General features: G+C 33.0%; 2 protein-coding genes across 2 annotated transcripts; both read right to left on the minus strand.

Moving 5' to 3' along the window:
* Positions 1–4,299: 4,299 nt before the first annotated feature.
* Positions 4,300–5,304, minus strand: LOC122504820. The gene is made up of 2 exons (XM_043616089.1): positions 4,649–5,304; positions 4,300–4,603 (listed from the first exon to the last, which is right to left on the minus strand). The coding sequence occupies exons 1-2, from the start codon at positions 5,302–5,304 to the stop codon at positions 4,300–4,302; spliced, it is 960 nt and encodes a 319-aa protein (XP_043472024.1).
* A 6,505-nt stretch (positions 5,305–11,809) lies between these two features.
* Positions 11,810–13,006, minus strand: LOC122504821. The gene has a single exon (XM_043616090.1). The coding sequence runs from the start codon at positions 13,004–13,006 to the stop codon at positions 11,810–11,812; it is 1,197 nt and encodes a 398-aa protein (XP_043472025.1).
* Positions 13,007–15,249: the final 2,243 nt, after the last annotated feature.

The raw sequence follows: 15,249 nt of genomic DNA on the forward strand, positions 1-15,249 counted from the left end.
ATTGAAAAAAATACAATAATTAATTTGATTTCATAGTGACTAAGATTTAAATTTAATTTATATACATGATTAAAGATGTAATAATTTGTTAAATTGAAAATATTTTAATAAATTATATGTATTAAATAATAAGTTGATTAAATCTTTCATCTAGACAAGGAAGTGAATATAAAAGATCATACAAAAGATCCAAGGCGCTAAAAATGTTACCGTGAACGTATATAGTTAGATGTGAGTGAGGTGTAGTGGGGATGAGGTGTAGTAGGGGTAAGGTATAGTGGGGGTCAGCTATAGTGGGGGGCTGTTGGTTACGAGCTATAGCTTGCGAGCTGGTTGAATCATTCTTTTTCAGCCTTTCATGCATTACAGGTATCGGAGATCCACATTTTTAGAGTGCACATAGCTCTTAAACTTTATTTAGATTTATAATTTTTGTTACATAAAGTATTAATTTCTTTTCCAATATTTTTAGTCGAATACAAATTTCCTAATTTGTATCTTAAACATAAAGGTAATTTCACGTAAATTCTTATCCTATTTTTTACATTATATTTATTTTAAGTTATTTATATTCAAGAATTTTTAACTTTTTCTAAATACTGTTTTATTGGAAATTTCAAAATCTTATTTACCTCATAATGTAATTTTTTAATTTAAGATTCAAAATGGACAGGTCTAAAGCTACCCGAACCTTACCATCTACAAATGTAGATAGTGATGATGAGTCCATGATTGTTAATTATGACTATCTCAATGATGACGCTTTTATCGTCATTGATGGTGTCCATAGCTCCCAAGGAGATTCTATCAATATCAGTGACTGTGAGTAAAATAATATTGATGATGACGCTTTTATCGTCATAGACGATGTCTATAACCCCCAAGGAGATTCTATCAATATCAGTGATTGTGAGTCTAATAATATTGATGATGATGCTGATGATGATGCTGAAGATGATCATGATGATGATAACAACTTTCAATATGAAAATTATGATAATTATGATTATGAAAATGACATTTTAGTTATTGATATTGACATTGATGAGGTAAGTCTTTTTGTTTTAAATTGAATCTTAAATGTTGATTTAAATGCTTAAAATTCACTTTTGGTTTCAGATGTATGAAGAATTGTGGGAATAACCGGTTTGATGTTTGTTTATAAATAAAAATGTTCTTTTTATAAGAAAAAAATAAAATACAATTATATCTGAAAATTAAATTGATTTCTTTTTTTTTCTTTAGTTTAATAATCATACAATTTGCACATAGGAGAAAAGGGTAAAGTGGGGGTAATATCATGTTCATATTAGGGTGTGTTTAAAATTGCGCGCGCATCATAATGGTGGGGGTGGAGAAAAGAGAGGGGGAATGGTGTTATAAAAGCGACTCCGAAGCCGCTAGAGTCATTATTTCAGGTCCGAGTGTTCTGAGGAGCAGTAAGTATAAGCTTCTCTCCTTTTATCAACACTGTTCTTAACTTCTAGGTTTCTTTTCAGTTTTCCTTCCTAAGTGTTTTTTGTTTACAGCTTTATTTTTTTTCTAATGTTCCTGTTTTAGCTTTCAGATTTTTTTTTATTCAGCTTTTCTCTATTCTAGGATTATTTATATTTAGAAGTAATTATTTTTTTTTCTGTTTTAGTTGTGACGAACCGACTTCGTCACAATTTATCCCTTCGTGATAACAAAATATAAATATAATGTTTATAAGAAAATATTAACACAAATACAAATATCCATGTTAAACACAATAACGAAACATACTTAGTTCATCTTTTCGTTATAATCTCGTTTAAAAAGACTTTAAATAATAATAAAATATAATATCTCTCAATTATTGCAGTTAATTATATTTCACATTTTTATAAATTTACATTGAAAAAGATTAAGAATTTAACTTTAATTAAAAGGATGAGGCTTCGGATACCAATGTATTGTGAAACTTAAGGAGTAGTGTGTCTAGGTTAATGAACCATGATCACACCACTGCCTAAAACTGCAAGCTTGCAGAAAAGCGCCTGGCAACGAGCAGGTGCAATAAACTAAAGTATGATTTCACCACTGTAATGTCGATTAATAAAATCGATTGACACAGGGAAATCTGGGCATTTGCCCGTGTGTCTCGGCGTGACGAAGACGGAGAGTTAGGGCTATAGTGCCAGATAAAGTTATTTTACGAAGCCCTTGTTTGTTTAATTAAATTGAAGGTCTGAATAATAGACCACAAGATAAAGATGAAGTAATAAAATAAGTGAATAAATAAATGGTTATAAAATAAAGTGACAAAAGTATGAAATGAAAAGTGAAATATTAATTAAAGTGCAAGCGCGTTAAAAAAACAAAGGATATTAACTAAAGGAAATAAAACTAAAAGAAAATATATAAATATATATGACAAAGATGAGCTAAGTTGTTTTACACACTAAAACACAATACATGCACATAAACACATTACCCATCAGAAAATAGATATTGTGTAGAATCACATACTTAAAAGAAGATAAAGATTGTAATCTTTAAGATAAAATAAATAAGGGAAATTTAGATAATTGTATTAGTGTTTAGAAGTTATAATATATTCTCATTATTTTGTAAATTTGTTTAACTTTATTAGCATCTACACAACAATTCCAAAACCCTAAAATCCACTATTTCCAAACAGTAGAGATTCTCACCTCACTACTTGAACAATAAGTAGGAAGGAGGGGATCCACTACCAAACTTTAAAGGTTACAAGTTTTCTTGTGTAATATTTTACCTTTAATTTTATTGTTAATTAATTAAATTATTATTTATAATTTTAATACATTACATTAGTATTTTCTCCAATTACAAAGAAAAGAAATGGATCTAGAAAAAACCAATGCCGTTGGACGTTTTGAAGGATTCCTGCCCACTAAACCTCTATCGGAAATGACTAAGAATGGCCTGTATTATATCACCAAAATGAAGAAAGTTCAAACCAAATATGGCCCGAGAATTATTGTAGAAGTAAATGCTGATTTTGTCACATACTTACCTTCTAGATTTGCCAAACATTTCGAAGATGAACCAAATTCGTTGGAAATGATGCAGGAAGCTGCAGTCGCAAAGCAGCTTCAAATGAAATATCTTGGAGGAACTTACAATATGGTTGAATTTCAATTTGTAAAATAAGATATTGTTCAAAGATTGTACATATTTTAAATTAGTTGCTTAGAAAATAAACACACAAAGTTTTACCTATAAATTGATTTTAAATTTATTTTCCTTCTCCTCTTAATATAAGTTATTTTTCAGAATTAGAATAAGTTTTATTTTCAGAAATTATAAAAATATATATAATATTTAAATTAAATGAAATAGTAAAGGATAGGTTGTTTATTTTAAATTAAGAAACATTGTTTTGAATTTAAAATTAATAATATTTATTTATTTTTTTTTACATGTATTCACAAAAAAGATTCACCATTTTCATAGAAAGATTTTAAAGTAGTATTGAGCTTAGAATCAACTTCATTAGTGTCTTTAACAACTATACTTATATATTGGTTTGGAGGCTCCAAAAACCATGCTTGAAGAAGTTTAACATTTTTTGCAGCGCAATTTTCTTTATAAATAGTATGATGTTTACAAGTAGATAATAATTTAGTCTCAAGTTTTCAGCGATGGACACTTATAATCTTCTAAATTATATACATTTAATAAATATTTCTCTAGCCAAGTCATTTTTTCAAAACCTTTAACGTAGATGGCTTTAGCATCTCGTAGTATTCCTTGTAGAATAGATTGAAGTTCATCGTAAGGGACATCTCCAGCTGTCCAATCAATTCCATGATAATTATGAGTTAGCCATAGATTTTCACTTTTGTAGCGTCCTGGTAGTGAATTCCAAGGACAAAGAGATTCAAACAGAAGAACAAGTGGTTGAGCATCTGATTGTAGAGGAAGTATTGCCAATTCTTTAAAGATAAACTCGTTGCAAGGTTTTTTGAAACCTTGGACGTCTACTATGAACTCCATCCTGAAACAAAATGAATTTCTGTCCAAGAGTGGCTGTTTTATATCAACCATCCCCACCACTTTACCCCCACTCCTCTACAGTAGCTTCTTTACAACGCCGCTGATTGGCTTATATTGTATGACGCGGTCATGGATGATTAGGCAATAGGCGGTGGTCTCGGCTAGCATGTTGATTCCTGCTTCAAATTCTAACCTCACATCAACTGATGCTTGTTTTAAAAACTCGTTTTGCTTAGAAAAATCAATAACAATTAGAGGAAATAGACTTTTAAAAATATCCTTTGTTAAAATAGGTTTTCAATCTTTACCATAATAGGATGATTGAAAATTAGCGTACATTTCATAAAGTAGAGAGTACTGATTTTGATCAAAGTTAAGATTTAAATTTCCATAAGGATAATATTGTGAATTTAAAAAGAGTTTAACATTGGTAATATTGCAATGATCAAAATGACAGGCATATTTTTTTCGTTTATCTTTTCTTGCTGTTTGAAATCCAACAATAACATAGCGTGGTTTCTCTAATTGCCTTGATGTTTTAATTTGCCACAAAACTTTTGACCTTGTAGGAATTAAAGGATACTCATACATTTCCCACGACCTAAAACTTATTAAAATTAATGGATCCTTTTCAATAAATTTTAACAATTTAACTTTGTTATTGTCAGAAGGTAAAACGTATGGAACCATCCATTCAAGTTTATTGATGAAAATTTTGAATTCCTCATCCCCTCCTTGTCCTATTTGAATTACGGCATTCACGTCAGAACGTGCTCTTGTTAAAATAAGTTCATGTTTAGCGTTCATAATGATTTTTTTATAATCTTCAGCAAAACCAAAAATCATGCTGAGTAGTATTGTGACATCAAAATAGCCATTTTCCAATACAAGTCTTGCATCAGCTACAATTTTTGAATACCCAGCATTTTCAATAAAATTTAACTGAGTTGGTGTTTGTGAGGTATAATTTTTCATGATTGTAGTATGTCTCACGTATTTGCAGCGATCTATTTCAATGCCATTTAGTTCATAGCGAATTTCATCAAACAGGAAACATACAGCATTATTACTTAAATGCACGTTTTGTGTAAGACTAATTCCATCATTTTTAGTTAATCTACCAAAAATGTGTAATGAACTTTTACTAGGTAAAATGCACAAGTCTTGATGTTGTACTGCAATTCGAATTTCATCACTATTGTTAAACGATGAAGATGCATATGGTTGATGAGCATGAATTTCATAATGAGCTATGGACTCATTGAAATTCACTGCTGCTGGAATATTGAGAAGTTCATCCATTTTTATTGCAACAGCAACCAAAAAATATGTAGATTAATTGTCTTGTTGTCTTATTTTCTTTCCTTGAATTTTTAGACCTAGTTCTTGCAGAAAGAGGCGATTCTGAGGTGTTAACACTTTGTGAGATGAATTTAGACTGATTTGACTCTTGCATGTTGGCTGACTTTTATAGTTTCCACCAACAACAGCTCTTTGATTATAAACGATTCCCATTACAAAGACTTTATATGCAATCGAATTGTTATAGTTTCTCCTCTAAAATTTATCAAATCACCGTCCTGATCAACAATTCGCAGTTGTATATTGTGTATTGTCTTGGTGGCAATTGGAAGGTAAATGACGTGTGCAGGCACTTCCACAATCTTATATCCTGGTGGAACGCTGGGGAAGAATTCATGGATAGTGTGAACTTTTTGGTTATTTATATACGCTCCAGATGTGATATTACACTCAATTCTAACTGAATTAACCTTTGAAATGGCTACAGGTAAATCAGAAATATGTGCTCTATGAGATGGTAGTTTCTGTGATGCAAATCCCAACAACTTACCAATCGAATCTTTAGGTTTAAAATCAATTGGTAAATTAGATTCAACGATACTGCGTAATGTATTATTATTAGGTTTTATACTAATAACAGTTCCAGTTTTTACAGAATTTTGTAAATATGATTTAATATCTTTGATTTCATAACTTCCAGTTGGAATATCAATTACTTGATTTCCAACGTTAAATTTGTTATTTCCTTTATCAATATTGGGAATTGAATTAAAAGTCAATAGTTGAACAAGACCAAGTACATAACTTTTATTTGAATTTAGTTCTATTGGAGGGAAATATTCAGCTCCCAGAACTAAAGAATTTCCTGTCAACGTTAAAGTAAACGAACCACTCATGTTGCTGTCAGATTTTATACTGAAACCTTACAGGTGTTACATAGTCTTATAAAGGTTAAAGCAACTCTTAATATTTAGTTGATTACACAAAAATTTGAGACACAAGTGTCCACATACAAATGTATCATAGGTTTGATATATTTTATGATTATATTTTATTAAGCTACCATCACCTAAGTAAATGACATGATCTGTTGGTGGAGCAAGGTTGACAAAACTATCAAAATACATTGTTTTATTATTATTAAATTTTGTATATGCTACCCAATGTGTTCCAGCACCTTCTTTATTATCAAGATTAATTATTCCTGATTCAAACTTGTGAGGACCACTTACAGGTAGTTCATTTCGCATAAAAATACCACGAAAATGAGGTATATTGGCAGCTTTGGCATACTTTAACAGATCAAAATCAGTTAGTGGACGGTGAGGTAGCTTCAAAACAAGTTTTTTTTGCTCCTTGTTGTTCTCTTTTTTCTTGATGCTCGTTTCTTCTTCTTCTTTCTTGATGCTCGTTTTTTAATTCCTTTTCCTTGAATGTAGGGTTTCAAGTGGAGACCAAGTCCTTGTCGATAAGGTTTAAGGTGTAATCCTTTTCCAAGCGATATGGCTTCCATGGATCTATTGTAATGTTGAGCTTCTTTAAGCTGTTCACTAGCTGTTTTAGCCTTATTAACAGCCCTTGCTATTCCTGAAGCACCTCCAGCAAGAGCTCCTAAAGCACTAAGTCCAGCAAAAATTGGAACTAGCGGTAAAATTCCACCTACTTTAGTAGGTACAGGAAGAATTCTAGGTGATAAAATTTTGGATTTTCCACCAACATTTTTTATTGCTTTTCGTGCACCAACTATAGCTGCTCGAATTGATTCTTCAGCATTATTACTGGGAATCATACTTTTTCGAGCAGCATCAACAATTTTTCTTAGCGCTATTTTCTTCTTCTTACACATTTTTTTACTCTTTTTTTTCTTTATAGCTGATTTTCTTTCCATTCCCATGCCTAATTTTGATTTGGCTTTCATGGTTCCGGATATAGCTAAAGCAGCTGCTCTTTCACTCACACCAGAATCTTGAGCTGTAACACGTTCCCACGCTTTCTTAGCTGATACTTTATCTGCTTCGTTTCCTGCATTAATATTTTCACGATTTAGCGAATATGCAATGTCGTGTTGTTTACATGCAGCATCCAGTGGATTAATTCCTTGGTCACCTCGAGACAAACGCTTTGCCAACTTTGTACCAGGTCCACAGAATTGGTATCCTGGTAAATGTAACTCAAAAGGTAAACTATTGATGATACGATTGATTAAACCTTTTCCTTGATGGCGTCCTTTTTTCGCCTCCTGATGCAGAATCATGCTTCACTCTACAATGGTTGACGTGAAACTGACAAAATTGACTATAAAAACTAGGTATTTATAGATTTTCGAGCAGTTACTGTCAAGATGCAGTTCACGAAACAACCTGTCGCACTACCAATCTCTAGTATAGATGTTGAAACTAATGAAAAAAAGATTAAACGTCACGGTAGTCTGTTTCCAGACAGCATTCGAGCAGTTTTCTGTGGCCCTTCAAATTGTGGTAAAACGAATGCTCTTCTTTCACTAATAATACATCCAAATGGTCTAAGTTTTGAGAATATTTACCTCTACTCTAAATCTCTACAGCAGCCGAAATATAGATTTTTAGAAAATGTAATCAGTCAGGTAGATGGTGTTAAGTATTTTCCATTCAGTGAACATGAAGAAGTAGTATCTCCAAAAGATGCTAAAGCAAATTCAATATTCGTTTTCGATGACATTGCTTGTGAAAAGCAAGATAATGTTAGAGCTTTCTTTTGTATAGGCAGACATGTAAATGTTGACAGTTTCTATTTATGTCAAACGTATGCTCGTATTCCTAAACATCTAGTTCGAGATAATGTTAATTTATTGGTTCTATTTAGACAAGATGAGAAGAATCTGAAACACGTATACGAAGATCATGTTAATACAGATATGAGTTGTACTCAATTTCGCGATTTATATAGAAGAGGATTTGATTGCTTCATTTCACTATCAATACAAGAACTTTATTGAATTTTTCATTAGTATAATTTATCTTGTCTCGAAGAAAACATGTATCGAAAAGAGCAAGAAACGCTAAATAGCAAAAGCAAGTGATGCTATTAGGCGAAAACATCGTTTACTCAAAATGGGTAAAGAGGCTGCAGAAACAGTATTGAAAGAAACTTTTCAACCAATAGTAACACCTCTGGAAAAGTTGGTTAAAGTAACTGACATACCTTTCAAAAATATTAAGAAAGAAAAGGTTAAAAAGGAGGAAAATGATTTTTCTTTCTCAACTGCTGTTGATGAGGAAGAGGAATTGGATAAAACACTACTTAATGACACTCTACTTGATAAGAGCAACAAGTTTGAAGAAGAAGGAGAAGAACTTAATTATGAAAATTTGACAAATAAATTTATTCAATTATTGAATAAAAACAGGAAAGGTTTTTTAGACATGGTTTATGGAGTACGTAAGCTTCCTAATGGTTCTTTTATTATTGGTGATACACCAGTTGATTTAGAAGGGTACGCCAAAAAAGGTTAGTGGTGTTTTGAAGAAGAAGAAGCTTGGAAAGAAATTACCTCAATTTATGATTTCAAAAAAAAAAAATTTAACCCAGACTACATCTATTGGGATGATCCCAATGAACTAGTTGACCGTTTACGTCTGCTAGTAGCATCACAGCAAGCTGGAAATCCGAGCCATAATAATGAAATTATGTCAATCATCCAAGAACTACGTGAAGCTCGCATTATATATTAGGAGAGTACAATCAAAGAGAGCTTAGTATTAAAATGAGCATTGACGTGTTTGGACATCCCTTGTCACGGCCTCTTGCAAGTCGTGGACTTCTTGAACCTTCTGGAATTGGTTTTAAAATTACTCCAAGTGAACAATACGACATTGATAACAAAAGACTTTGCAACGTTCAAGACGCTGAAGAGCAACAAGACGCTGTAAATTTAAGACTTGCACAGAATATTATTAAAAACGAGATAAAAACAGTTTTTGAAATTACATCTTCTTTGAGATCAGCTATTGATGATTTGAATCTTTATATCCGAATTATCGAGGATAGAGTAAACGAAAAACTTAAAGAAATTGAATCACAGCAAAATTATATCATCAAAGAGGCTAAATTTATTCAACAGTGATGGCTGATCAAAAATTGACAGTTGTATCTGAACTGCATAAACAAGCTAGAAAAAATTATCCTCGTCGAAAAGTTCAAATGCGTGGTATAGATGAAACCTGGCAAGCAGATTTAGTTGAAATGATACCTTATTCTTATTCTAATAAAGGTTTCAAATACATGCTCACAGTTATAGACATATTTTCCAACTATGCCTGGGCTGTAGCTGTAAAGAGTAAGAATGGAAAGGATATTTCTTTAGCCATGAAATTAATATTAAAACAAGGTCAAATTCCAAAAAATTTGCATACTGATAGAGGCAAAGAATTTTACAATTCTGAATTTAAGAGTTTAATGCAAGAATTTAACATTAATCTCTATTCTACCTATAGTAATTTGAAAGCCTTAATTGTTGAAATATTTAACGGCACTCTAAAAATATGATGTGGCCTGAATTCAGCTTGCAAGGCAATTATAAATGGATTAATCTTTTACCAACTCTCATGTCAAAGTACAATAATAAAAAGCATCGTACTATTGGTATGAAACCCAAAGATGTCACCGTAGAAGATACAGGAGAACTGCTGAGACGTATCCGTAAACTACGTAGAATTCCGCTGAAAAACTCAAAATTCAAAGTTGGAGACAGAGTTCGAGTTAGAAAGTACAAAAATATCTTTAAAAAAGGATATACTCCTAACTGGACAACGGAAATATTCACCGTGGATAAAGTTAAATCAACAAAACCAATCACATACAAGCTGAAAGATTATCAAAATCAACCCATCGAAGGTGGATTCTATGAGGAAGAATTGCTGAAAGTCTAATATCCAGATGTTTACCTTGTAGAAAAAGTTCTCAAGACTCATGGTAATGATGTATACGTGAAATGGCTTGGATTCGATAGCTCACACAATAGTTGGATAAAAAATCTGATATGTAGTATAGTTAAAGTAACGTTAAAGTATAGTTAAAGTAACGTTAATCTAATGTTAAAATAAGTTAAAGTAAAGTTAAAATATAGTTAAAATAAGCTAAAATATAGTTAAAATAAGTTAAAATATAGTTAAAAAAAGGTAATAGTAGATTGTGCATCAAGGGAGGGAAATGGATGATTTCCGACGAGTGTAGTTTGCAGTTCGAGGCGTAGCGAGCAAACGAGCCGAAGGCGAGTGCTTGCGAGCGAAGCCAAGAACTGTAAAACACGAGTGGAAATCAATTTTCCTCCCGAGTTGCACATACTATTTTTTCGAACACACGTATACCGAAAGTACAAACGCGGCAGTTTGATTGTTACTTTTGAATGTATAGTTGTAGCTGGGGGCGGTATAGTTACAACTGTGGTAACTGAAAGTTTGTGAAAAGCTTAAAATAACTAAACTAACCCAAAGAGCGTAGGTTTACGCAAGTAGCGTAAGTAACGTAAGTAACGTAAGTTACGTAACTTACGTAAATCATTTATTATTTGTAACTCGAAAGACTAACATAACTACACCATTTACGTAAGTTACGTAACTACACCATTTGCGTAACTCGCGTAAGTTACGTAAGTCACTTAGCTGACGTAACTCACGTAACTGATTCATCAATGGTCATACTTTGATAATATTACCGAGAAAGCAAGTTACTTTTCCTCCCTCACAGGGAGGGAATGTTACATTCCCTCCCGGTGACGTCACTAGCCGGGAGGGAATGTACATTCCCTCCCGCTCGCAGGGAATCATACACTTTTCTCCCGCTAAACACGTAGGAAATGGTGTACTTTCGGTGCGTGTGGTAGAAAAAATAAGTTAAAATATAGTTAATGTAAATAGATTAAGGTTTCTTTAAATAAAGTAGACATAAAATAAAATTGAACATCTTGTTTATTAAATCTATTTCCTCATACTGCTTCACCTTTTTTTTCATAACAAATAATTTTCTATTTACATTGGTTCAACATCATCATCGTCGATTTCTAGAATTTTATAGTGTCCCCATGCAAGGGTGTCGGTGCTGTTGTCTAAAAGATACCTCTTATCGTCATAAGGACTTAGTGCGACTTTTGTTTGTTTTAATGTTTGTACATTGTGTAGTTTCGACCTAATAGAATACTGGGTTCTTGATTGAATTGTAACATTTCGCAGACAGTACACATAATCTTCAAAACTAATATCTTTTTTTACAACTACAGCTTTTACAGCCTTAGCCTTTTTTATTAAATCTTTCTCTTCAACTCGCACACTATACATTTTGCTCCGCAAGCCAACAAATTCAGTCTCAATTTTCCTACTACATTCATCCTTCATCAGACCTAAAACTTTTTTGTTGGCTTGCGGAATACCGTAAATATTATTTGCTGGATAATCGGAAGTGTCGAATTTATTAATATCTTGTTTCATATCAATGTAAACGTCAGAGCACTTTATTTCATAAATCAGGCTATCTATCTTGTTTTAACTAAAACTAAACCGTTGTCAATAGCTTGTTTTAAGGCACGATAATGGAGAACGTGCTTTCGTTTCGGTAGGAGGGTAGTTAGGAGCTTCTCCTCTTTAGACCCTGGTGGCTTCGAGCGTTCAGGGCAAAACGGCAAGTCGCTATGTTTATCGTGAAGATGATCTGGATAATCAAGATCAACTTCCAAGATGTACCCAATTAGCCCATTATCTGAAACATTAAAATCAAAATCATTGCCTACATTTTCTACCCACTCGAAGCCACCGTAGGGAAGCGACTGGACCATAGCCCAGCCATAAAGATTGTTTGCGTCATAGTACACGATATAAGACGTCTCCTCGTTTTCATTGAAATTCTCCATGTAAGGATTGTTAGCTTTCGCATACCGATTTGTACACTGACTCACTCCACCTCTTATTCCGCGTTCGACAAACATCACCATGTCGATGTCCGTGAAAAGTTCTAATCTTATATTCGTGTAATTTAACATTGCATCCCAGGTAAGGCCAGGCGTAGTATAATAGTGTGCTGGATCAAGATTGTATGCTAATAAACATTGATTCCTGAAATTTTCAAAAATGTCCGCGAGTAACAAAATATCCGTTTTCATATACAAGTACACATAATCAGCAATATTCTGACAACTAAACTCACTCCACACTTTCTGCGCATGCGCGTAGTCTTTATCTGAAACATTTGAATCGTTCAACGTGCTGTAAAATTTTTCTTTCGGTGGTAATTCTGTTTCGTCAAGCTTTTCCCTAGAGTCAAGATACTCGTAGGAAAAAACTCCTTTGCGCGTTAACAATTGGATTTTATCATCACTATAATTGGAAAAAGCTGAATTTACAATTTTATATTCATCGAGATAGAAAGCTAACTTGTCCAATGATGATGCCATAAACTTGAAAGAGTCAATGAAACGAAATTTTATCAAACTACCTTTAACATTTTTAGTGAAGTTGATGTACTTCTCTTTGTTAATTGGAAGTAGATCAACTTTACCATTAAATTCAGTAGCGATTGCTTCAATTATAAAATGTGCATCGTAGCCACTGAGATTATGGAAAACAACAGGTATGGTAGGTGATTCGTGATAATTAATATTACAATCTTGATGCGCGGCTCCCCTATACTTCCCTGTTAAATGACAATGGTCTCTTACTTTGACATCTCCATGCATGATTCTCTTTTGACAGATATGACAGATATTGTCATTTCTGAAATTTACCAGCTGCTGTGGACTAAGTGCTTGCATAGGTTGAAAGTTCTTAAAAATGGGCTCTACATTGTCTACTAAATTTCTTAACTCTTTCGAAAACCATTTTGATGGATTCTCTTCATCTTTTGGTGAAGCTTTATATAAAGACAAAAAATCGTCGAAGCCAAACTTTAAGTAAAACCAATACTGAGCAACTTGTGATTTTGAAAGACCTCAGTATTGCTTTCTTCTTGTGATGCTTCTGGTGGGATTAACAAACTCTCACAATCTGCGTAAATAATAAAAGGTACGCGCTCCTTGTTCTGGAAATTCTTAAATTCAACAGTATTTTTACCTTTTTGGGGGAATCTAATTTTAACATTATTCAAATACGGCAATTCTCCTCATGTTCAACTAGCTTTTGTTGTTGTTAAAAGACATGAGAGGTAACTGCTCTTCTTCTTCTTCCTCTGCATTGAAGCTGTCATCAATATAGTGATCTTCAACACGTAAAAGATTTACATGATGTATTCTCTTCTGTTTTGTTAGATACAATGAACAAACGCTATACTGATCATTACTTTTAACAAGGCCATAAATATTAATTGATATTTCAACGTTTAATTTTTCAAACTTTAAAATATCATCAAGTGCAATGGGAAACTCAATTCCTGTGAAATTAAGTTCTTTTTCAAAAGGTTTGTAATTGCCAACCCGATATGCATGATCTTTAACAGGGTGTAGAGCAGACAAAATTGACCATTTAAAACACTGGTTGTCATTATTTTGAACATTTATGCAAGCATGCTTACGTTTAACAGCAGGTGGTAAATCAATAAAAGAACCAGCACACAATGGGTTGTACTTGTTAACGTTAACTTCCAACATTTGAATTGAATCCAGTTTCCAATTAGAATCTTTTTGTTGGAATTCTTCAATTCTCTTCAAGGTTATCTGTTTAACATTATCATTATACCACTCATCTAACTGGGTTGTAACAAGAATTTCACTCGTTTTTGCGATAAACGTTTTTAAGTCTGATGATTGTTCTTTTCCATCGATTGAATCTTTTACATATTTCGCGCTCAATACTGTGTACATTTTCAGCGGACCAAACCTGTTTAAAATTTTCTCAATGTTTAATTTAAATAAGGAAAAGGCATCATCAAGGAACTCATTGATATCCTTGTAGTCCATATTCATAATAGCACTAGTTTGTAACCGGTCATCGAATGCATACTCAATATCCACCCACTTCATTCTCTCATTAGACACTTGCAACCCAGCACCGCGTATCATTAATGCATCAAAATGGCAGCACAAGTATTCAAGTTTTTGACTTATATTCATACATCTAGATCGTTGAAAAGAAAGTAAATCAGACTTGTGCAAAAAGGTTTTAAAAATATTTTTTATACCGCTGACACTTGCTATGCCATTCAAATGCCGTAATGATTTTGTCATCGCCAGTCATTGACATGGTAGAAATAAGCTGGCGTTCCACAACTTTAATAAAGTTGTCAGACTCCTGACATACTTCATTGAATTCATCCGCGTTGATTCGTTGTCGAGACTTTTTCTTTGATCTGCACTTTGGCATTGTAAATGCTGAATCTAAAAAAACCTGTAAATAAACTGAAAAAAAACACACTTAAAACTATAAAAAAACTAAAACTAAGAAAACCATGAAATAGAAAAAACCACCATCTTAAACCTAATACAAAAATAAAAATAACAATTCCACCTAAAATAAAAATAATAACTCCGAACACTCTGAACACCCTGGATACTCTGAAAACTCTAGATACTCTGAAAATTCTGGATACTCTGAAAACTCTGGATACTCTGGGAACTCTGAAACAGACTGCTGCACCTATCAAGATGCAACTGATGCTTGTGGCTTGCGCTCCGCAACTTATACACTGCTCCCACCATACTCACCTCCCCTCTACGCTGCGCCCCACTACTCGAGCGTAGCGCGCATCACCCCACTGCTGCAGAGTCGCGCAGGTTAGAATAAGTAATTACTTTCGGCAGGTTAGATAAGTAAGGTAGAAAACCGAGGGTAATTTACTATGACAAAATGGCGCCATCTATAGGAGACAGCTGGAACACAACTCGATAGGAAATTTAGGCGCGATATTCAAAAATACACTCATAAAAAAGGATTAAAAATTAATTAATTAATAAATATTTAAATATTTCACGAAAAGGGGGGGGGGTAG

The sequence above is a fragment of the Leptopilina heterotoma genome, unplaced genomic scaffold, assembly GCF_015476425.1.
Source record: "Leptopilina heterotoma isolate Lh14 unplaced genomic scaffold, ASM1547642v1 Lhet_32, whole genome shotgun sequence".
In the NCBI taxonomy this organism is placed as follows: Eukaryota; Metazoa; Arthropoda; class Insecta; order Hymenoptera; family Figitidae; genus Leptopilina; species Leptopilina heterotoma.

Excerpts from the sequence above, each read along its gene's own strand:
- LOC122504820 (XM_043616089.1), bottom strand. The coding sequence starts at position 5,304 with ATGGATGAACTTCTCAATATTCCAGCAGCAGTGAATTTCAATGAGTCC. Across the intron at positions 4,604-4,648 it reads GACAATAACAAAGTTAAATT|GTCGTGGGAAATGTATGAGT; the intron begins GTTAAAATTTAT and ends AATAAGTTTTAG.
- LOC122504821 (XM_043616090.1), bottom strand. The coding sequence starts at position 13,006 with ATGCATGGAGATGTCAAAGTAAGAGACCATTGTCATTTAACAGGGAAG.